This window comes from Protopterus annectens, chromosome 10.part0, assembly GCF_019279795.1.
Source record: "Protopterus annectens isolate FY-2018-M chromosome 10.part0, PAN1.0, whole genome shotgun sequence".
Taxonomy (NCBI): Eukaryota; Metazoa; Chordata; order Ceratodontiformes; family Protopteridae; genus Protopterus; species Protopterus annectens.
In genome coordinates this window covers 10,697,202-10,722,174 of record NC_056744.1, presented here as the reverse complement: position 1 = coordinate 10,722,174, position 24,973 = coordinate 10,697,202, and the positions used below count along the sequence as shown (strand labels likewise).

The following is a 24,973-nucleotide window of genomic DNA, read 5'->3' as shown; positions in this document are numbered from 1 at the left end:
AAATGACCTGTAAACTAACCAAACTTAAACTGAAAACAATTGCAAGTAAAAGTGCAAGAAACTCTCAAAACAAAGAGAACTGTAGCCCGGGACTGTTTTATGAGTTAATGATTTCAATATGCAGCCAAACAGATCTGAAGATGGGTCCTTAAGTGCTGAGGGATTATCAGTAAACCTGTGGGGCTAGGGTAGTTTGGGGAAAGCTTTGAGAGCTGATCTTAGTCCCACAGGTTACAGAGATGAAACTCCCAATGACAAATGTTAAAATTCTAGTAAATGGTGCACAAATCAGACAGGATGGTTGCTTACATTAGATTTGACTTCAACTGTTATCTGCAACTTAAGAAGGTTAAAGGACAAAGACCACTACGACGTAATAAATATCCATCCAGCCATATCTGAAAATCTGATTTATCCTTTACAGGCCTTTTGGGACAGTGAAGCCTATACCAGCAGTCAGTGGGAACAGGCCATTGCAATATTTTCTGGAGAGGGTCTCATTCTATCACAGAAAATACACTGACTCATTCACACAGACAACTAGAGTAAATCTGAAGAACAGTAATTGACCTACTACATATCTGTGGGAAGTAAGTAGAAAATTTAGCAACTTCAGAAAACCTGTGTGGACGCAGGGAAGACAAGCAAGACTCCACACAGAAGGCACCACAGCTCAGAATCAAACTGCAGAACAATTTGTTGTGAGGCAGAAATACCATTCATTGCCCTACTGTACCAGATTTACAAAAATAAAATGAATAAACCACCAGTACTCATTACATCAGCTAAATAGAAGTAAATGCACATTCTTCACCAAAGCAGACAAAATACAGGTAGCGCTGTTGCCTCTAGTTTCATCTGACTTTATACTCATTAGCCAGTGAACATAGTAACCACAGTAAATGAATTTCTCCACATTTGGCAATGTGGTTATGTTTTTGTTGAATACGCCCAGCTATTTCAGAGTAGGGTAGCCTCTATCAGAGATATTTTAAACAATATTTTGATCTCTGTACATTTTACAGCTGCTGTATTTTCTGGAAATGTATACCAACCAGATTAAGGGACAAAACTGCTTTAATTGTGCACCTATACAAAACACATGAACTTAACGAGTAAGCTGTCATGAACGGAACTAAAGAAAGTAAAGTTTTGTACCTACCATAAATGTAGATGTTCGAGTGCTAATACAGCTGCAGTCATTACAGATGGGTTCTCCTGCCGTCAGGTGGGTCCTCGGTCAGCCGAATTCCAAAGTCTAGGTCCGGCGTCGGTTGTTGTCGCTTTCTTTCCTGACGTCAGTGTGACAGGGGTATATAAGACACAGCCGACGCCATTTTCTTCAGTCTTTCTTGCCCCAGATGTCAGGTGCCCCCAGAAGGAAGGTAATATATATATATATATATATATATTATATATAATCATGTAATGCAATATAATCAAAAATCAGAAGTTGCAAGCAAATACACCATAGAAGGATAACCCAATCAGGTTGTAAGATGAGGAGTTAGCCACTAGGTCTGTACCCAGAGGGGAAGGTGGGAGGGAAACCTGGACTGCAGCTGTATTGGCACTTGAACATCTACATTTATGGTAGGTACAAAACTGTACTATGTTCATCGTGCATACAGCTGCAGTCATTAAAGATGGGTAGAATCCCAAAGCTACGCACAGGGTGGTAGGCACTAGGTGGAACTGGGAGGAGCCAGAATGCCCTGCAACACAGCAGTGGCAAAGCCTGCTCTAGTTTTGGAGTATAAAGGTAGGTGGTAGTGTTTAGTGAAGGTATGCACAGAACTCCAAGTGGCTGCCTCCAAAATATCTTTGGTAGGGACTCCTCTGAGGAAGGCTGCAGAGGTAGCTGTGGCCCTTGTGGAGTGGGATCTGATGCCTGCAGGTACAGATTTACCATGAAAGGAGTAACAAAACCGTATGCAGTGGCCTTTCCATTTTGAAATTGTCTGTTTGGAAATTGGCTTCCCTTGAGCTCCTACAGCATAGGACACAAAGAGTTGTTCTGATTTCCTGAAGGGCTTTGTTCTGTCCAAATAGTAACGCAGCTGTCTATGGATGTCTAAGGAATGTAGCAGCCTTTCCCCTTTGTTTTGAGGATTGGGGTAAAAGGTAGGTAAGTGTATGGCCTGATTTAAAGCTACCCTGGATACTACCTTAGGCATAAATGACGGGTTGGTTCAGGGAAACCCTGTCCTGATGGAAGATGAGAAAGGGCTGCACAGCCATGAGGGCTTGTAGTTCCGAGACCCTACGAGCTGAGGTAATAGCCAGAAGGAAAGCTGTTTTCCAGGACAAATATTGCAAATCTGTTGAGGCAGCTGGTTCAAATGGAGGCAATGTTAATTTTTCTAGAATGTAATTAAGATCCCAGGCTGGTATTGGTTGTTTCCTTGGAGGTCTTATATTCTTAGCCCCTCTGAGGAACTGCTTTAAGAGTGGGTGAGAGAATAAGGGTGGATCAGTGTTGTATTCGGCAGAAATGGCTGAGGCATGGATTTTGATGGAGGAAAATGAAAGTCCACTGTTCAGCAGCTCAGCTAGATACTGTAATATCTGAGGCAAATTCAGTTTTCTAGGATCCTGGCCCTTTTTCTCATTCCAAGCGCAAAACCGTTTCCATTTTGCGGAGTAAGCTTTTCTAGTACATGGCCTTCTTGCCTCCAAAATGACATCCTGCACCTCCTTGGAGAGTAGGGTCTGTTGTGGTGTTAAGGAATTTTCCATGCAGCCAGGTTGAGTGTTTTCAGCTGACTGTGTAGAGTTTTGTAGCTGTGCTGAGTCAGGAGAAGAGGCATTAGAGGTAGGGTCCAGGGAGGAGAATGTGTTAGACTCCTCAGGAGTGGGTACCAGTGTTGTCTTGGCCAGTCTGGAGCAATCAGTATCATCCTTGGTCTGTCTGTTCTTGCTTTCAAGAGCACCCTGGGCAGTAGAGGCAAAGGTGGAAAGGCGTAAACTGTCAGTGCTGCCCAACTGAAAGAAAGGGCGTCCACCCTCCAGGCCTTTGGATGAAATGTCCTTGAGCAGAATTTTGTCAATTGATGATTCTTGTGGGAGGCAAAGAGATCTATGTCTGGCCTTCCCCACGCTTGGATTATCTTTGCAAACACTTGAGGATGCAACTTCCATTCGTGCGGATCTGTCATATTTCTGCTTAGATTGTCTGCCAGCGTGTTTTCCAAACCCGGTAGGTACTGTGCTTGAAGTTCGATTTGCCATTCCAGAGCCATGTTCCAAAGTGACATGGCCAGCCTGCACAGGGGGTATGAATGTGTTCCTCCTTGTTTGTTTATGTACCACATTACTGTGGTGTTGTCTGTTCTTATCAATAATTGTCCTGGATGCAGTAGGTCCTTGAAAGCTGTAATTGCATTTATCACTGCTAGCATCTCCTTTTGATTGATGTGAAGGTGCTTTTCCTTTTGGGACCATTTGCCCTGAATGCGCCTGTCTGTCATGTGTGCCCCCCAGGCATAGTCTGAGGCGTCTGTTGTGATGACTTGATTTGCTTGAGGCTTGCAGAATGGTAGACCTGTGTTTGTTTGGCATGCTTGGGCCCACCATAGAAATTCCTTTTGCAAACATGGAATTAGTGGTATTATTGTTTCCAAACTGTGGCTGTGTTGAGACCATAGTTTTTTTAGGTACCATTGAAGTTTCCTCATATGCAACTTTGCATATGGGATTAGAAGAATGCAAGATGCCATGAATCCCAGAGCATGCAGGATTTTCCTTGCAGTTAGCCTGGTACAATTTGCTAGTATCTTGAAGTACTGAGTTAGTTGCCCCTGTTTTTCTGGTGTAAGATAGGCCATCTGGGTGTTTGTGTCCAAGTTGGCACCCAGGAAAATTATTTTCTGAGATGGTGTTAGCCTGGATTTCTCTTTGTTGACTGTGTATCCCAGATAATTCAATAACCGTGTTACATAAGCCAGATGTTCCAGAAGTATGAGTTTGTTGTCCGCCTGGATCAGGCAATCGTCCAAATAAGGGTAAATTTGTATCCCTTGAAGTCTGCAGTAGGCAATTACTGATGCCAGGCATTTCGTGAATACTCTGGGCGCAGTAGATAAGCCAAAGGGCAATGCAGAGAATTGATAGTGGATTGAACCTGCAAGAAATCTGAGGTATCTTCTGCAGCTTTGTCTGATTGGGACATGCAGGTATGCCTCCTTGAGGTCCAATGTTACCAGCCAAGACTCCTTGCCCAGCATGGGAAGAAGCTGCTGTAAGGTGAGCATCTTGAATTTTGGTACGAGTAGAAATGTGTTTAGGATGGATAAGTCCAAAATGGGTCTCCAATCAGTTCCCTTCCTTGGTACCAGGAATAGTCTGGAATAAAAACCTTGACCTTGTTCGTGAGTAGGTACCTCTTGAATAGCTTTCATGCCCATGAGCTTTGAAATTTGTATTTGAGCCTCTGCCCTTTGATTGTGTGGCAGGTTCGGCATGCCTCTCATTTTTGGAAGAGTGTGAAAATGAAATCTGTAGCCTCTGTTCATAATGTCCAGGATCCATTTGTCTTTTGTGACAATATGCCAATTTTTTGAAAATAATGCCAATGCCAGCTTTCCTCCCAAGGGTGCTGCCACCTGAGCCTTGCTTGGCATGCAAAGGGGAAAGTCATTGGGTTTGTTTCCTGTATTGTTGTGCACTGTCTTCACCACCTCTTGGTGCTGGAGATTGCCATTGTCTGCCTCTATATGATCCTTGAGATTGTCCTCTGCCCCTTGTGCGCCTGTATCTACCTCTTTGGGGCTTGTCCGTGGCTGGAAAGGACCAGTTTTTTGAAGGCCAATTTCTGCTAAAACGTGGTGGTTGCACCTGTAGAAAAGCCTTGACAGTTTGCATAGATTTAGCTTTTTCTTCCATTTTCCGTAGAATCTCCTCAGCATTAGAACCAAATAATACATCCTTTTGTAAAGGAGCATCTAATAGTTTAGCTTTAACATGGTCAGGCAAGGTTTGTTCCCTAAGCCAGGCATGTCTACGAATGACTGAACCTGTAACAGCAGCTCTACTTGAGGCCTCTAGAGCATCATAGCCACATTGTAAGGTGTGTTTACCCACTTGTTCTGCACTATGCATCATATCCTGCAACTCCTTCAAATCTGGCTGTTCAGGTTGTGACATTTTATTCTTTAATTGTGATAACAGAAACTGTTGATATTTAAGCATATGGAACTGACAATTTAAGGCCCTCATGGCTAGGGTGGCCGAGGTAAATACCTTTTTTCCTCACCTTTCTAAGGATCTAGACTCTCTCTCAGAAGGTAATGGATTCTTAGCAGTAGAGGCCTTCATACCCTTGAGGTACTCAGGGTCTGCATTATGGCTTTTGTAAAGGAATTGGTGTGAGTTAGGAACTCTGTAGTACCTATCAGGCTTGACTGGGGCAGGAGGCAGGGAGTCCGGATTAAGGCAAGCCTCCGAGTAAACATCATCAAGTATGTCCAAGACAGGAGGTATCGCCAGAGGTCTGTGCTGAGGTAGCAAAAGAAATTCCCTAAGCCTTTTCTTGGAATCTGAGAAATCTTGGCCTTCCCAATGGAAGTGTTCCCTCAAGGTATGCAAGGTTTCCCCGAATGAAAAATCCTCTGGGGGGGATACAGAAGGAATGGACTGTTCTGCATCAGAATCTTCAAAAGGGGAGTACGAATGTTCCTCCACATCAGAATGTTCTGAAATAATGGAGCCCTGGTCAGAAGAGGGAGAATCTTCCTCCACTCTGGGTCTCTTGTCCGGAGGTGGCTGGGAACCCCTGATAAGTGTAATTAAATCCTCAGCCATTTTGAGCATCTGCTTTTTAGGCATGGGGCCTGGAGATGGGCCCTGTGCAACAGGCCTCTTGGAATGCATGGCTGATTTAGACTTAGTAAAGGCCTTTATGGAAAAGGAAGAAGAAGGTCTGAAGACACCATGGGTGGAAGTGGACCTGTCCACATTAAGAGGCTCAACACTCACAGCGGCTTCGGTAGCTGTAGTCGGGGTATGGGCCAAGGAACCTGCGGTCTCGGTTACAGAAGACACCGCCAGAGAAGCGTCATCGGTAGTCAGGGGCTGTGTAGGCGCCTCACCGAGAACCGGACCACGTGCAGCCGGTTTTGGCGTGGTGTCGGTGGAGACCGCGGACCTCGCGTGTCGGTCTTTGTCCTTGTGTTTTTTGGACAAAACAGTAGTCGGAGTCTCCAACGACATTTTATAATTAAAAGTTTTACCAAAAAAGTGCTGGGTGAACTCCGCCCGACGCTTAATAGTGCGTTTATTGAAAGTAGCACAAAAGCGACAGCCCGTGACGTCGTGGTCTGGGCCTAAGCAAGGTATACAGAGGGAATGGAAATCCTTATGCGGTATTTGCTTCCCACAAGAAATACAATTGTTAACTTTGTCTGACATCGGTCTGAGGCAAGAAAAGCTTCCCCAATGGGGTACTTAGCTTTAAAGAAGACTTCGGTTTCCAAATTTTCGTAATTTCAGGAGCTGGCCGACCGGCACTTGCGAACTGCTTCTGCTTCGGGCACCGTGCGGCAAAAAAGACTGAAGAAAATGGCGTTGGCTGTGTCTTATATACCCCTGTCGCACTGACGTCAGGAAAGAAAGCGACAACAACCGACGCCGGACCTAGACTTTGGAATTCGGCCGACCGAGGACCCGCCTGACGGCAGGAGAACCCATCTGTAATGACTGCAGCTGTATGCACGATGAACATCCCTTCTACTACCGTTCCTAAATGAAAAGCTGCCAGTGCCCTAGCCTCTATCCCATCCCTAGAGCTAGCTACTTACCAGTAACACTGCCTACTCCGAATGCAAGTAAGTTACTTACCACTTCATAATGTCCATACTGAGCAGAGAGATGAAGTGGGATTTGTCCATCCAGGGATATCATGTTTACAGATGCGCCTCCTCGAAGCAGTAGGCGAACTGGCTCTGGTTTACCTTGCCAAGCTGCATAATGAAGTGGTCTCATTCCTTTTATCAAAAAAAAAAAAAAAAAAAAAAGAAAAGCAAAATACTTTTAGACATCCCAAATACAAATCCGCAGGGAAAAAAAAACAGACTGGACAAGAACATAGAATAATGATGTTCCTAAGGTTAGTAACCTAGACAAGTAACTTTCAAAATGTAAATTTGCCAGTTAAGTTCAAATGCAATATTACAAGGTAGCCAGACCTGTCGTCAGTTCACCTATTTTTTTATTTACAGTGTTTCCTTTACCATTTACATTAGCAGCTGCAATACATATAGTAATCATCTGATAAACCCCCCATCCCAAAATAAATCAGTTACGTCCATCATAAATCTTATGTAAATAGTACAGTTGTGTACACTTACCATAAATGTAGATGTTCGAGTGTATTCACTGTTGCAGTCATCACACTTGGGTTATCCTGCCAGGGGTAGCCCTCAGTCGGCCCGAATACCAAAGGCTTAGTATTTCTGAGTTGTTTGCTGTCGCTCCAGGACTGACGTCAGGTTGTCAGTGGTATAAAATCAGGGAGCCGATGCCATTACATCAGTCAATTGTCAGGAGCCTCCAAATAAGGAGCTAGGTTATGGTGGAAGACCACCACCAGTAGAAAGTAAATACCAAAAATTCCCTGTAAAGAGTGAGGAAGAGAGAGAGAGAGAGAGAGAGAGAGACAAGGAGGATGGAGGGTGGGAAACCAGGATTGCAACAAGGAATACACTCAAACATCTACATTTATGGTAATTGTACACAACTGTACTAGGTTCTTCGTGTTTCACTGTTGCAGTCATCACACTTGGGTCGATTCTCAAAGCTGAAGGAAAGGATGGACGCAGTCAAAAGACTGGGGGCTGGCTAGGATGCCCTGCAAGACTGCGGTTGCAAAACCTGCCCTGGATTTGGAGAAGATAGGCAGGTGGTAATGCTTGGTGAAGGTATGAACAGAAGTCCATGCTGCAGCCTCCAGGATGTCCCTGGTGGGGACACCTCTGAGAAAAGCTGCAGAGGTGGAGGTTGCCCTGGTGGAATGCGTCCTGACCCCCTTAGAGGGTGGTTTCCAGTGGTGTTTGTAGCAGAAATGGATGCAGTGTGCTACCCATTTGGAGACTGTCTGTTTGGATATGGCCTTGCCCTCTGCCCCTGCTGCAAAGCTAACTAGCAGTTGGTCAGTTTTCCTAAAAGATTTAGTCCTATCCAGGTAGAATCTGAGCTGTCTGTGCACATCTAGAGAATGCAGAATTATTTCCCCCTTGTTTTGTGGGTTAGGGAAAAAGGTGGGCAAATGAACTGATTGGTTGAGAGCCACACGGGACACCACTTTAGGCATGAAAGTTGGGTTAGTCCTGAGGGAGACTCTGTCAGCATGGAAAATGATGAAGGGCTGTACAGCCATGAGTGCTTGTAGCTCTGAAACTCTTCTAGCTGAAGTGATGGCCAGAAGCAAAGCTGTTTTCCAAGAGAGGAATTTTAACTCTGCTGAAGCGGCAGGCTGAAAGGGGGGTAGGGTGAGCTTTTCCAACACAAAATTACGGTCCCAAGCTGGGGTAGGAGCTCTTCTGGGTGGCCTTAAATAGTTAGCCCCTCTTAGGAACTGTTTGATGAGAGGGTGTGAAAAGAGAGGTGGCTCTGTGCTGTAATGGCAGAGGCATGAATTTTAACAGAAGAGAAGGACAGACCCCGTGTAGTAGGTCTGCTAGGAAATCCAGGATGAGAGGTAGGGAGGGATGTGCTGTTTCAGCTTCTTTAGCCTGGATCCAGGTGTAAAAGCTTTTCCACTTGTCAGAATAGGATTTTCTAGTGCTGGGGCATCTAGCCTCACGTATAACATCCAGGACGTGTTTGCTTAGGCTGGCAGCTGGTTGAGAGATCAGGGTATAAGCCAGGTTGCCAGGTTCAGGGTTTGCAACTGCGGATGCATGAATTCCCCATTCTTCTGAGTCAGGAGAGTTGGGATCTGAGATAGGTACCATGGTGGCAGGGGTGACAGGGTGTGCAGCAGTGGGTACCAGTGCTGGTGTGGCCAGTCTGGGGCAATCAAGATTACTCTTGGTTTTTCCTCCCTTATTTTGAGCAGTACCCTTGAAAATGAGTGGTAGAGGGGGAAATGCATAGATCAAGAGGTTTACCCATTGGAAGGATAGAGCATCCACTTTCCAGGCCTTGCTGTAAGGTTCCCTGGTGCAGAATCTGCTGAGCTGGTGATTGTTCTGGGAGGCAAAGAGGTCCACCTTTGGGTTGCCCCATTTCTGGGTTACAACACTGAAGGTTCTGTGGTCTAGCAGGTTTCTGATAAAGTTGTCTGCCAGAGAGTTTAGGGAGCCTGGCAGGAATTGTGCTAGCAGGTGTATTTGCATGGCTGAATCTGTGTGCCAAAGGGTCATGGAGAGCCTCAGAGAGGATAAGAGTGAGTTCCTCCCTGCTTGTTGATATACCACATCACTGTGGTGTTGTCTGTTTTGATCACTAGAGGCCCCGGGGAGAGTAGGGATCTGAAAGCTGTCAGAGCTTGCTGAACAGCTAGCATCTCTTTTTGGTTGATGTGCAGATGTATTTGATTTAGGCTCCAATGGCCCTGAATGCACCTGCCATCCAGGTGTGCACCCCAGGCATAATCTGATGCGTCTGTGCTAAGGGTCTGGGTGGCATGGTGTTGTGAGAAGGGAAGACCCTTGTTGTGGTTGTATGCTGCTGCCCACCAAAGAAAATCTTTCCTTAGACAGGGTATCATAGGTTTGATAGTTTCCAGATCCTGAGAGTGTTGACACCAAAGGCTTTTTAGGTACCACTGTAGTTTCCTCATATACAGTCTGGCATATGGAATGAGTAGAATGCAGGAGGCCATGAACCCTAGTGCTTGCAGGATTTTCCTTGTGGATAACTGGGTTCTGGTGGCTAGTTGAGAGAAGTAGCCTGTCAGGTAGGCTTGTTTTTCTGGAGTAAGGAATGCCATCTGGGAAGCGGTGTCCAGACTTGCTCCCAGGAATACAATTTTTTGAGTGGGGACTAGTTTTGACTTCTTTTCATTTATAGCATACCCCAGGGAAGTCAGTAGGTCCTTTACAAAGGTCAGGTGCTGTAACAGCTTTTCCTGACTGTCTGCCTGAATCAAGCAGTCGTCTAAATTTGAATACTTTGTCTGCAAAAAGCAATGGCTGGAGCCAGGCATTTTGTGAAAACTCTAGGAGCAGTGGAAGTGCAGAGAACTGAAAGTGCATAGATCCTGCCCTGAAACGTAGACATTTCCTGCAAGATTCCCCCTGACTGGGATGTGTAGGTAGGCCTCTTTTAGGTCTACGGTGGCTAACCAAGCATCCCTGGAAAGCATAGGAAGAAGCTGCTGGAGGGTGAGCATTTTGAATTTTGGTATACCAGGAAGGTGTTTAGAATTGATAGATCGAGGATTGGGCGCCAGGTGCCCTCTTTTCTGGGTACCAGGAAAAGCCTAGAATAAAAACCTTGGCCTATCTGGTCTGCAGGAACAGGCTGTATTGCCCTCATGGAGAGCAGTGAATGGACTTGATTTTTGGCCTCTGCCCACTGGTTTGGAGGAAGAGCTGGGAACCCTTTTGGGGTTGGCAGAGTGTGGAAATAAAATTTGTATCCCTGGGATACTATGCTGAGGACCCATCCATCGGTGGTAACAGAAGCCCAATTGTTTGCATGGAAGGAGAGCTTTCCTCCCAGGGGTACAAGCAGGTGGGCAGAGGTAAGGGGTGGAGGTGTAAAGTCATTATGAGTTCTTTCCATAAGGGGGTGGCTTAGCACTCCCTGATTTTGTTTTGAAGTGGAGGAACGCCATTGCTTAGATCTCTGCATTCCCTGGGACTGCTGTCTGGGGGGGTCTGCTTCCCCTAGGTCTTGGCTGAGCTGGCCTGGAAGGGGCCGAAAAGGACTAGTGCTTGGATAGGTAATGCCTACTAAACCTCAGAGTCTGGACCTGTAAGAAGGCGACAGCGAGGTACATCGTGGTCTGGGCCTATACAGATGACGCAGTAAGAATGGAAGTCTCGGTGAGGTATTTGCTTTCTACAGGTGAGACAATTGTTAACTTTTTCTGACATCGGTTAGAGCAAGAAAAAAGGATCCCCAAAGGGGAACTTAGCTTTAGAAGACTTCATAGGTTCATAGGTAGGTACTACGCTATCGGCCCTAGGGTCTTTACAAGCCCAGCCAAAAAGGTACCCTGGCTTTTGCCACCCAAGAAAATTATTTTCCTGTGCCACTGTCGAGCAGAGCCACAGAAGTGATCCCCAGGGTGAATTTCCTATTTCCCACCCAATCATCAAGATTTTTCTTGAAGAGTGCTAATGAGGAGCTTTGTTTGATATAGATAGGTAGTTTATTCCAGAGTATGGGAAGTCTCTGGGACAGGAATCTATCCCTCCGGCATGTTCTGTTTATTTGTGGTGATAAGGTTTAGGTCCCTAGAGCATGTAGCTTGGAGGAATTGGGATTTCTTTAAGTGGAGCATGTCCAACAGCTCTGGGTTTGACATAGCTTTTTATGTTAGGCAGAGATTACCTCTGAGTAGGCGATATGCGACGGAGTAAAGCTGGAGTTTTTTGAGATGGTCTGCATAGGGCATCTGTTTGAGGCCGGTAATCCTCTTTGTGAGGTAATTCTGCAGCCTTTCCAGTTGTTGTAGATGTCTTGTGCGGTACATACCAAAAGGGGCGTTGTGCTCTATAATGGGTCTAATGAGTGATGAGTAGAGGGGAACAATGACCTCTTTTTTTCTGGATGAGAAACCTTTTTTGATGAGGTGTGCCACATAGAAGGATTTTCTGACTATTGTGGCGATGTGATTATCAAAGGAAAGACTACTGTCCACCTGTGTCCCAAGGTCTCTTATCACACTTTCGGTGTTAAGTATACTACCGCCTATGTTGTAGTCATGGGTACAGAGTTTTTACCAAAGGGGATGACAATGCACTTTTTGGCATTGAGCTTGAGGCCATGGCTTTGACACCAGGCATCTGTCTCAGTGAGGCCCTTTTGTAGGATGTCCACATCATTAGGAGTTTTGATTATGGCTCCTAGTTTGCAGTCATCTGCGAATTTCATTAGCCAAAGACCTTCTGTGTTAGCCTGTACTTCAGAAAAGTAGATACCAAACAGGAGAGGACCCATGACTGAACCCTGTGGTACTCCACTTGTCACTGGTCTGAAGTCGAACTTGGAGTCTGCTATTTTCACAGTGTGGGTTCTGTCAGTGAGCCAGCTGGCAACCCATCTGGTGACATAAGGATTTATACCTAGTTTAGTGAGTTTATCTATAATTCCAGAGTGGGGGATGGTGTCGAAAGCCTTGGCAAGATCTAGACAGGCTGTGTGAATCACCTTACCCTCATCTACAGCTTTGGCGACTGCTTCAAAGAAGTCTATCAGGTTTAGGAGACATGATCTGCCTTTTACAAACCCAAACTTGGTGGGGTCCAGAGTTTGGAGATTACCAATGTCTTTGTTTATAAGTTCCATGATGACATGTTCCATGGCCTTGCAGACCAGGCTCATCAGGCTAATGGGGCGGTAGTTCCCATGGTCCTTCGTGGCTCCCCCCTTGTGGAGTGGGATAACTGTCACTGTGCGCCATTCAGCGGGCACAAAGCCTGAGATGAGGCTATGACTGAACATGGTACTTAGGTGGGGTGTCAGTTCGTTCTGTAGTTTGTGTAGAACGCAGCCTGGGATGTTGTATGGTCCCATGGATGCTGTGTTCTTGGCTTTGGAGAGTGTGGTTTTTACCTGTGCAGCTGTGATTACAGGAACTTTGCATTCTTCCGGTATAGAGATGGGCTCTTTAGGGGGTGAGAGGGGGGTAAAGTTAGCACTGAACCTATCTGCCAGGATGTTGGCAATATCAGTTGGGTCTGTATATTTAGTGCCATTGTGCTGCAACTCAGAGCAGATCTGAGTGTTGCCAATGAGATTCTTGACATAGCTACAGAATGCTTTGTGGTTGTCTTTAGAATCAGTGGTGATTTTGTTTTCATAACTAGCTTTGTGGATGTGGATATCTAGGGTGATTAGCTTATGGTCGGATCGGACCAATGAGGCGCTGACGTCAAGTGTGGAACACCGGTCACTCATGTTGGTAATGACTAGAGCAAGGATATTGTTGCCCCTGATGGGGGTGTGGATAAGTTGATCCAGGGCATTGGAGTTTATGAATTCCAGAAAGTGTTGAGTGAAGGAGTTGGTACATAAGTAGTTTTCCCAGTTAATGGTGGGGTAGTTGAAATTGCCCCATTATTAGGGTGTTTGGTTGAACCCCAATATTTTCCAGTACATCAAGAAAAAAGGAGTGGGAATCCTGGGGCATGGTGGGGGATCTGTAGCAAGCCACAATTTGGACTGCAGTTTTGCCCAGAGTTAGTTGCACTTGGATAACCTCGGATGCATTATGCTGAGCAACTAGCCTGGAGGTGTGGATATCCTTAATGAATGGTAGTTTTCCCAGTTAATAAAGATGACAGGAAAAGGCAAGCAAAAACTGAGGGTGATGCTACTCTACTTGGATGGGTCCGTAGCCACTAAGCATGCACCGGCTTCAACTTCAATTCGGAAACAAAACTCAGGTAGCTGCCGACCGCACTCGTGCAAACTGCTTCTTCTTCGGGCTCCTCGGCAAGAAAGACTGATGTAATGGTGTCAAATGCCTGATTTTATACCGACAACCTGACGTCAGTCCTGGAGCAACAGCAACTGACGCAGAAATACTAAGCTTCTGGTATTCGGGCCGACTGAGGTCTACCCCTGGCAGGATAACCCAAGTGTGATGACTGCAACAGTGAAACACAAAGAACATCTTATGTTAACTGAGGTCAAGAGAAACTGCCATCCTCCAGGATGAAAGTTAGGGTAAAACTATCAAGCTGATAATGGACTCAGGGGAGAATGGGTAGCACCTACCCTGAAGAGGAGGATGGTGGCTTCTGGCCAAATGTGTCTGCTGCTCAAGTGCAGTGTGATGGAGATCACACACAAAACAGAAAGCAACAGTCAGCCAGTAAGAGCTTGGACTCTGACTGCCACACCTTCTTGCAATGGGAGCAAAAGCTGGCCCCACAGTAATGTTGGTGGGCTCATCACTACCAAGGGAGTGGGGGTGTGGCTAAAAATACAAATGCTCACATGGCCGAGATCCTGGCAACAGTATAAAGGATGTGCAATGTCTACCTGGATGATGGCACCACACAAAAAACTCACTTCAAGTATCTAAAAGGATGACGGTCTCCACTGGCAGGGAATCATGGAGGGTGAAGAATTAGGGAGACTCAAGAATCAACAAGCAAAGATTTTCAAATACACACAAAATAAATAACAATTTGCCAGTTGCAGTGGAGAATCAAGGCTCATATAAACTGAGATCCAACATCCATCTGCCCCCCCCCAACCAAAAAAATAAATAAATAAAATTCATGCCATAGCATGACTCATCTGTCATACAATACCTACTCCTGAATGGGCACCCCAAGACTTGTAATACGACCTTCTTACATCCAAGTAGTGCCTCTGTAACTAAGGCACATCAAGCCATGGTCTCCTTATTCTAGGGTGTCTTCCAGTAACACTGCAAGCAGATTTCCCTATACTCCCTTTATAGAATGTACAAAAATAAAGACTTACAGCACAGCTTAACCAGACATACAGTACTGCTCCTTAACACTGAACGTCCATGCCAGCAAAATTCAGTTACACCACTCTGCATTATGATGGAAAGGCTTACTCTGTGAACACTCCATCTATATCTGAATTCTCATTTAAAAATAGCATAAAAATGACACCATGCTCTTCTGTATTACAAATATATAACCATAAACCAATATTGTTCAGCTGGAAATGAAGTCTAGTTATTACTCAAATATGTTACTCAAGACTTCTACACCAAGCCACAGAGTGCTAGTGCTGTATTCTGATGTAAATCGCTGCACTGTTGTAGAGCACCAACAGCTTTTTCACTGAATGGGTTGCAGTGCATCAGGATGCAGTGACTTCCCATGGGGCTGAAGTGTAGCAGGATACAGTGTCTTCCCACAGGGGCGAAAGTGCAGCAGGCCAAATTGTCTTCTCCACAGAGGCAGAGGTGGAGCATAATACAGTTTTCTCACCAAGGGATGGAGTGCAACAGGGGGCAGCTTCTTTCCCTATAGGTGCTGGAGTGCAACAGGGTAAAGTGTTTTCTACACAGGACAGTTGTCTTCACCATAGGGGCTGTGGTGCAACAGAAAGCAGCATCTTCCCACAGGGCTGGCCAAAAGTTTACAGTACTTTCTCCACAGGGCCTGGGGCAGAAAAGTCTACAGGGGCTTCTCCAGAGGGCCTGGAGAGCAACAAAATATGGCATCCTCTCTACAAGGACTGGGGTGAAATGAGATACAGCATCTTCTACACAAGGCCTGGGATGCAACATGGTATAGCATCTTCACCACAGGGGCTGGGGTGTAACGTGATACAGCATCTTTGTCACAGGGGCTGGGGTGCAATGAGATAAAGAGTCTTCTCCATGGAGGCTGGGATTTAACAGGAAACAGAGTCATCTCCACAAAGGCTGACACATAACAGAAAGAATGGTCTTTTCCACACAGGCTGTGGTGCAACAGCATAGAGCATCTTCTCCATAAGGGTTGGGGCGCAACATGATGCACTGTCTTCCCTACAGGGGCTGGCATGCAACAAGATACAGAGTCTTCTCCACAGAGGATGGAATGCAATAGGATACAGTGTCTCCTCCACAAGGATTGGGGTGCAACAGGATACAGTGTCTCTTCCACAAGGCCTAGGGTGTATCATCTTACCTAAAGAGATTGGGGTGCAACAGGATACTTTATCTCCTCCATAGTTGTGGGAGTTCAATAGGCTATAGTGTCTTCTCAAGTTGCTCAGATGCAACAGGATATTGCGCCAGTTCAACAGTGACTGGTATGAGGGACACAGGACTGCGGTGCATCACAATATGAAATCTTCTTCACAGGGGCTGGAGTGCAGAAGGATATGGCGTCTGCTCCACAAGGGCTGGTGTGAAGTAGTCTATGGCATTTTCTCCACAAAGCCTGGGGTGCAACAGGATACAGCATCATTTCCACAGGGGCTGGGAGCAACAGGATGCAGAATTTTCTCCACAGGGGCTGGGGTGCAACAGTTACGGCATCTTCTCCACAGGGGCTGGGGTGCAACAGGATACGGCATCTTCTCCACAGAGGCTGGGGTGCAACAGGATACGGCATCTTCTCCACAGGGGCTGGGGTGCAACAGGATATGGCATCTTCTCCTCAGAGGCTGGGGTGCAACAGGATATGGCATCTTCTCCTCAGAGGCTGGGGTGCAACAGGATATAGCAGCTTTTCCACAGGGGCTGGGGTGTAACAGGCATATTTCCACAGGGGCTGGAGTGCAACAGGATACACCATTTTCTCCACAGGGGCTGGGTGCAACAGGATACAGCATCTTTCCACAGGGGCTGGGGTGCAACAGGATACAGCATCTTCTCCACAGGGGCTGGAGTGCAAGAGTATACAGCATCTTCTCCACAGGGGCTGGGCTGCAACATGATACAGCATTTTCTCCACAGGAGCTGGGGTGCAACAGGATACAGCATCTTCTCCACAGGAGCTGGGGTGCAACAGGATGCACAGTCTTCTTCACAGGAGCTGGCACAGTCTCCACAGGGGAGCAGTACAAAGGAAAACGGCACTGTCACCACAGTGGTTGCAGTGCATCAAGATAAAACACATTTTAGAAATGGGGTGCTAAAACAGGATACAGCACTGTCACGGCCAGGGCAGAAGTGCAGCAGGATGCATCACTATCGCCACAAGAATGAGGTGCAATAGGATACAACACTTTATCCACAAAGTTAGGGCAGCAAGATACAGCACTATCATCAAAGGGATGTGTTGAAGTATGGCACACAACTGGGCCAAGAGGGTGTGCTAAAGTAGGATACATCCTTGGACCAAGGGGGGGTGGGGTGTTGCAGCAGGATACTTCACTACACCAAGGTGATGTGTTGCAGCAGGATACGCCACTGGACCAACGAAGTGTACTGGTGTACTGCAGCAGGATACATCACTGGACCATGGAAGTGTGCTGGAACAGGATACACCATTGTACCCGGGAGGGGGGGTGTTGCAGCAGGATACACCACTGGACCAAAGGAATGTGTTGCAGCAGGATACACCACTGGACCAAAGGAGTGTGTTGCAGCAGGATACACCATTATAACAAGGGGGTATGCTGCAGGAGGATGCACCATTGCACTAAGCGGGTGAGTTGCAGTATGATATCCAAATGCACCAAGGGGATGTTTTGCAGCAGGATACATCACTGGACCAAAGGATGTGTTGCAACAGGATAAATGGGGGGGGGGGGGATATAGCGTAGCAGGATGCACTATTGTGCCCTCAGCAGCTTCAATGTAGCAGCAGTACTTTCACCACAGAAGCTGTAGTGCAGACGAATACAGCACTGTCGCCACTGGGAACTAGTGCAACAGAACAGGTCCCTATTAAACGAAAAGTGGAAATGTCGAATGGCCAAATAAACGAAAAGGCAGTGCCTCAGTATCGCAATTGTAAGATCATGGTACAGTGAAGGCTGCAAATTTTGCCCTTTCTTCACTGTAGTGCGATCTCGGAGTTGGTATATATAATTAGTGGGGGGGGGGTGCGCAGCCCCCCACAATATTCATTTTGAGGAACGGCCTTTTCATTTATTTGGCCATTAGACATTTCCACTTTTCGTTTATTTAATAGGGACCCCAACAGAACAAAGCAAAGGCACTACATAGGCTGTAGTGCAGAAGGACACAATATGAGCTTCACTGATTCATCTTTGCCTCTAATTTGACTGGGTGGTGCCTCACTGGTTAACTATTTGAAATGCTGGGAACCAGTAGAATGAGTCGTAAAATATGGAGACTGAATGGCTGAAAAAAAAACAGGTTTACATATACCAAGTCCGAGGTGGCCATTTTCCAGAATATTCCCTTTTTTTCCAAGATATGGTGATCTTGGACTTAGTATACATAAGTTTGGGGTGTGTGGCAGGCTTGCCAGAAAAAAAAATATATATATATATATATATATATATATATATATATATATATATTTTTTTTTTTTTTTTTTTGTAAAAAAAGAAGTTTAAAGGAGAAGAGCAATGTTTCAAATCTGCTGCATTTCTGATCTTTGTTTCTGTCAGCACTCAGTGTTACCTGTACAGACATTTCATAGAGAGCCCTCTCACTGCATTACAGACCTTGTGGTGATAGTAGCACTGTCAGTAAGAAATGACAACACTGTTTTTACTAAGTCTACAGCCCATGTGTTAAAAGTAATACAGTAAGGAGGAAGTGCTTCCTAATACAGGATAACGCCATGCAACCTCATACTGCTATCTTAATCTTCTTGAATGGATAGTCTACACTGAGTCCGCCTTTCTTTTTCAAAGAAGGTCCCCAGTGTGGTACTTACACTGATTAGAAAAAAATTTGTCAAAGTTATCTTAGAGGTTAGCTAGCTCCAGTTGAGTACAGGGATACAGCTCTGACCACTACACAAGCTACACACATTTAATTAGCAGTTTGGGCATTTTGCAGCATTGGTAAGAGAGTACAGGAGCACCCATCCTGGGGGGAGAAGGGAGGGAGCAGGTAATGCAAACTGCCACAATCCCTCTAAGGATGGGAGGTGCTGCAAAGAACATTCTTGGGGGGATGGACTTTCGGCTCACTAAGCCAATGTTTGATGATATCCTTCTTTAGCGAGTATACATAAGCATGCATTAACAAAAGAGGAAGGTGTAGAGGGTCCTTGAACTGACACTGATAGCTCGTGCGCCCAGGGAATGTGAACTATAGAAAAAAAATTCCTTATTTGTTGGTATGTTGGAGAGGGCACAAACAACCTCAAGAAAACAAGGAATATCAGTGGATTTTACGACTACAGGCTGAATATCCACCAGGTGTTAACCAGATGGTTTGAGTCAAACCTGTTTTAAAACATAAACAGATGACTTTTTAGGTTAAAATTGTTGTCTATAACATTCTTTATATAGATTTTAGAAGTCTGTAACTTTAAAAGTATACTATTTAGCACTTAATTGCATTATGAAAAGTCTTTTTTATTGGCTGTGTGATTAACTGATATGTATAAAAAAATACAGTTGTGTACACTTATGTAGATGTTCCAGTCTATTCACTGTTGCAGTCCTCACATATGGGTTATCCAGCTCCCGGTAGCCCTTAGTCGGCCCAAATACCAGAGGCCGCCGATTGTAAAACTGATGTCAGTATGTCAGGTAAGAAATGAGGCAGCCGAAGCCATTTCCTCAGTTTTTCTTGCCTTAACTGTCAGCAGCCCCCAAAAGAAGGCTAACCCAGGAATGGTAGCACCCTATATATATCTATACTCTGTGCCTTAGGAAAAAAGGGGGAATGGAGGGTGGGAAACCAGGACTGCAACAGTGAATACACTCGAACATCTACATTTATGGTAAGTGTACATAACTATACTATGTTACTCGTGTATTTACTGTTGCAGTCCTCACATATGGGTTGATTCCCAAAGCCCAGTAAAAAGACAAAGGGGGGAGGAAGAATCACAGATTAAGGGTTGGTAAGAAGGCCATGCGAAACTGCAGAGGCAAAACCAGCCCAGGATTTAGAAAACAAAGGTAGATTGTAATGCTTTGTGAAAGTATGGACAGAAGACCAAGTAGCTGCTTCTAGAATGTCCTTAGTAGGCACACCTCTCAGAAAGGCTGCAGAGGTAGAGGCTGCTCTAGTAGAATGGGTCCTAATACCCTGAGGGGGAACCTTCCCATGTTGCAGGTAACAAAAGTGAATACAATGAGCAATCCATTTAGAGATGGTTTGTTTTGAAATAGCTTTACCCTGAGCCCCAGGAGCAAAACTAACCAATAACTGTTCAGATTTTCGAAAGGATTTAGCCCTGTCTAAGTAAAATCTCAGCTGTCTATGTACATCAAGAGAATGCAGAATCCTTTCCCCTTTATTTTGGGGATTGTTGAAAAATGTAGGCAGATGAATAGACTGGTTAAAGGTTAAACTGGAAACCACCTTAGGCATAAAGCAGGGATTGGTTCTCAGAGAAACCCGATCTGAGTGAAAAATAATGAAAAGTTCCACTGCCATTAAGACTTGTAGCTCAGACACCCTTCTCGCTGAAGTAATAGCTAAAAAGAAAGCAGTCTTCCAGGATACAAACTTCAAATCTGCAGAGGCAGCTGGTTCAAAGGGAGGCAGAGCAAGTTTTTCTAGGAGAAAATTAAGATCCAAAGCAGGAGTAGGAGCCCTTCTGGGAGGTCTAAAGATTACTAGCTCCCCTCAGGAACTGCTTCATCAAGGGATGAGAAAAAATGGGTTACTCAAAAGAACAATGAGCCGAAATTGCTGAAGCGTGAATTTTGATTGAAGAAAAAGAAAGTCCACCATTAAGCAATCCTGCTAGCTAGTCAAGAATGAATGAATGAGAAGGATGAGAAGAGTCTTCTCCTTTAGCCTGCATCCAAGAGCAAAATCTTCCATTTATCTGCATAGGATTTTCTTGTGCTAGGCCTCCTGGCCTCATGAAGAACTTCAACCACCTGTTGGAAAAGATTTAAAGTATTAGCCAGGCAGTTAAATGCAGAGTTTGAAAATGAGGATGAAGGAACTTCCTCCCTGAACCAACAGATCTGGTACCAGAGGATGCGGCATGGAGGGCTCCATAAAGGTCTCGGCAGAGGCTTGTGGCTGAAAATCTGCGGACTGCAGGGGCTGCAAAAGCGCCTCACTGACTACCGCTGTGCTGACGACCAATTTCACCAGTGTGTCGTCAGTAGATTTAACCTTAGGCATGTTGCGGTCCTTGTCTTTGTGTTTTCTAGGTATATCCGAAATCGGGAGACCAGAAGATGCCATACCAACAAACTTAGGCCAGACTCCGAAATGCTTATACAAAATCTTAGCTCTACGGCGTATGGTACACAGGTTAAAGGAAGCATAGAGATCGCAGTTAGGGATGTCGTGCTCAAGGCCCAAACAAGTTATACAATAGGAATGGAAATCACGGTGCGGAATCTGTTTTCCACAGGCAAGACAGTTATCAACTTTATCTGACATTCGTTAAAGCAAGAAAATAGGATCCCCAATGGGGTACTTATCTGAAGACGTCTTCAACTTGGTAGTCAGAAAGTGAAACGAAGGTAAACTGTCGACCGGCACTAGTGCGAATTGCATCTGCTTCGGGCTCCGCGGCAAGAAAGACTGGGGAAATGGCATCAGCTGCCTCCTTTTATACCTGATGTACTGACATCAGTTTTACAACTGCCGGCAGCCGACGTCATATACCAAGGACTCTGGTATTTGGGCCGACTGAGGGCTACCGGGAGCCGGATAACCCATATGTGAGGACTGCAACAGTGAAACACAAAGAACATCTGTGATTATTTTATGTTGGTTATTAAGCACTGAAGAAGGGTACTGAATACCTGAAAGCTTTGCTACTTTATCTACTGTTCTTATTAAATCTATTGCTGCTCTACGTTGGTGTCAGTCATTTTTTTGAAGTTTAAAATCTTACCATAACCACAGATGTCCTCTTCACTGCTGCAGTATTCTTTGTTTGATATCCCCACCAGAAGGTGTCCAATGTTGGCCAGTATACAAAAGTGTTTTACCACTATAGGGTACGTGGTACAGCTGATGTAGGCTGCAGTCGGACGTAGGCCATAAAACAGATGTATGCACATACCATCCTCAGAACTGAATGCCCCAGGAGGAAAGCCAGACTAAGGATATGAGTGGTCAACACATCTAAGAAAGACAAGAGACCAGTGGGGAAGGTGGAAGGAATAGAATATGGCAAGATTTTACACAACTTTTCTATGTCCTTCTATTCACTTGCTGCAGTATTCTTTACGTGAGGAAGAATACCAAAGCTCAAGAGGGAAGGGAGGAGGAAGGAGCAGAGGAGCTCTATATGAAGCCATGTAAAACGGCTTTGGCAAAACTGGTTCTAGATCTAGAGATGGCATCCAGCTTGTAATGTTTGTTTAAGGTATGAATAGTAGACCACGTGGCTGCTTCCAGAACAGCACTGTTATCCAATCCTTTGAGGAATGCCTTAGATGAAGCCATGGCTCTGGTAGAATGGGCTTTCACAGGTGCAGCAAGATCCTTTCCATGGTGAGTGTAGCAAAAGGAGATAGTTTTAGAAATCCAAGTAGAGATAGTCTACTTTGATGGAGAAGACCCAGAGCCCTGAGGGGTAAAAATTAATGAAAAGCTGGTGAGATTTTCGGAGGGTTTTTGTCTTGTCCAGGTAATATCTCAGCTGTCTGTGAACATCTAGGGACTGCAGAATCTTTTCAGTGCGATTTTGTGGAGAGGGAAAGAAGGTTGTTAGTTGAACAGACTGGTTAACAGACAGTTTGTTAACCACTTTGGGCATAAAGGAAGGTTAGTTCTCAATGATAACCTGTCCTTATGAAAGACCAAGAAGGGGGGAAACAGCCATCAGGGCTTGGAGTTCTGACACCCTTCTAGGTGAAGTCAGAGCTATTACCAAAACAATTTTCCACAAGCAATGTTTAAGGAAGGCTGAAGCAGTGGGTTCAAATGAGGGCAGTGTCAACTTCTTTAGATCAAAATTAAGGTCCCAAGAAGGAGAAATAGGTTTCCTGGGAGGCCTAATGTAGAGGAAGCCTTTAAGGAATTCTTTTACCTCAAACCTGGATGTTAGAGGGGGAGATAAAGGCAGATAAGCAGAAATAGCTGATGTGAGCTTTGACTGCTGAATAAGCCAGATCAGCCAAGAGCAATTCACGCAAACAGCTCAGAACCAGTGGTATTCCCATTGCCAGTGGACCTTGGTTCTTAGAGAGACACCACAATGAAAATATTTTCCATTTGGAAATGTAAGACTCTCTAGTGTTGGGTTTTCTGGCCTCCTGCAAAACTCTGAGCACGTCCTCAGAGAAAAGGTGTCTGAAAGGAATTAGAATCCTATCGCCCATAGTGTCAGTTGTAGTGTTGACAGGTGTGGATGTACAAGGGATCCTCTGTTGTATGCGAGAAGTTCCACACTGTGGGGTAACTTGTGGAGATGCCCCTTGGCTAATTGCAGGAGAAGGGAACCAATGCTGTCTTGGCCAAAAGGGAGTCAACAGCAAGATTTTTGGTTGATCCTGCCTGATTTTGAGCAGAACTTTTGGTATTAGAGGAAGGGGATAGAATGAGTACAAGAATATCCCCTTCCACAAGAAGGAGAGGGCATCCACTTTCCAAGCCAGAGGACTTGGGACTCTGACACAGTATTTTGCAAGTTGTCTGTTCATGGGGAGGCAAATATGTCTATGTGTGGAGTACCCCATTGGTGGACTATATCCAGGAACACATCCCTGCGAAGTATCCGTTCGTAGGATTAGGTCCAGTCTGCCACAAGATTCCTGTTGGACGAAATGTACACAGCCTGGATTGTCATGTTGTGTTGAGCCAGGAATTTCCACACTAGAAGAGCCAGCCTGCACAGGATGTAGGATCTGGTTCCCCTTGCTTGTTCACATACCAGAGTACAGTCATGTTGCTGGTGAACAGTTTTAGTGGGCCTGGGTGATGGAGGGAATGGAAGGTTTGTAAGGCTAGGAGCAATGCGCACATCTCCCTTACATTGATGTGTTCCCTTTTCTGTGAGGGGGACCACCTTCCTTGAACTGTAAATTTGCCCAGGGCCATGCCCTGATGCATCTGTGTAAAGTTCTTGGACTGTGTCTAGAGAGTGTAGAGGTAGTCCTGTGTTTAGTTTTAGCTGCTGGGTCCACCACAGAAGTTCCCTCTTCAGGCATGGGATGAGGGGAATGAGGTATTCTAGTGGACGAGAGTGTTGGGTTCAGAGAGATCTGAGAAAACACTGGAATTTCCTCATGTGCAGTCTTGCCAATGGTACCATGGGGATGGTTGAGGCCATAAGACTTAGTACCCTGAGGAATTCCCTGGTCATGAAGTGGTTTAATGGGAGGAGAGACAGAAAGAAGGCCTGAAGGTCCTCTTCCTTTTGGGGGGGCAGATACACTCTCATTATGTCTGTTTGGATTCAGCAGCCCAGAACAATGTGGTCTTGGTTTGGGATGAGGGTTAATTTTCTGAACTTTATAGAGAACCCCAGATTTTCCAGGAGGGGAAATGGTAGTCTGTAGGTTCTGTTAAAGAACATGAGGACTTGAGGCCTGTAAGAGCAAGTCATCCATGTATGGGAAAATCTGGATACCCAGAAGCCTGCAGTGAGCAATCACTGGAGCCAAATATTTTGTGAAAACTCTCAGGGCTGTACAGAAGCCAGAGGGCAATGCAGAGAATTGAAAATGCCAGGAACCCACAGAAAAATGTAAAAATTTACTGTACCTGGGATGAATGGGGATATGAAGACAGGCATCTTTTACATCTAGAGAGGCCATGAATCCCTATAGGAGAAGCAGAGGAAAAATAGTTTGTAGAGTTGGCATTCTGAAGGAGGGAACTTTTAAAAAGGTACTGAAATGAGATAAGTCTAGGATTTGCCTTCCAGGGGACATCCTTTCTGGGCACTAGAAACATTCTTGAATAAAATTATTTCCCTCTAGAGGTACAGGGAACTATTTGAATGGAGCCTTGTTTCGACAAATCTGAGAGGAAATATGTGAAGAGATTAAGTTGTTCTCTGGGTGATTGTGGAATGCCCTGAAAGGAGGAAGTGGAGTGCCAAACCGTAAAATATCCTTTTCTGATTATGGGAAAGGGCCCAATAGTCTTGGGTAATGGTTTGCCATGTCTTGAGAGCATTTGAAAAGAGGAGGGAGAGGGAACATTTGCAGGGTAGTCACATACTCCCTACTCTGTCTGGAAAGGGCTGTTTTTATTGAGGTGGTGCCTGAGGAACCCTAGTCCTCTGAGGCCTCTTACCTCCCTTAGAAGCTTTGCTTTGCTGGTGCTGAGAACTGCTGTAAACAAAGACAG

General features: G+C 45.4%; 1 protein-coding gene across 3 annotated transcripts in view; it reads right to left on the bottom strand.

Annotated features, from left to right (window-relative positions):
• Positions 1-24,973, bottom strand: part of CASKIN2 (CASK interacting protein 2) — a 1,742,750-nt gene that overhangs the window by 452,900 nt on the left and 1,264,877 nt on the right. For all 3 annotated transcript variants that reach the window (XM_044084941.1, XM_044084943.1, XM_044084942.1), the window contains one exon: positions 6,838-6,983. In XM_044084941.1, coding sequence (XP_043940876.1) covers positions 6,838-6,983 — 146 coding nt within the window. The remainder of the gene's footprint in view (positions 1-6,837; positions 6,984-24,973) is intronic.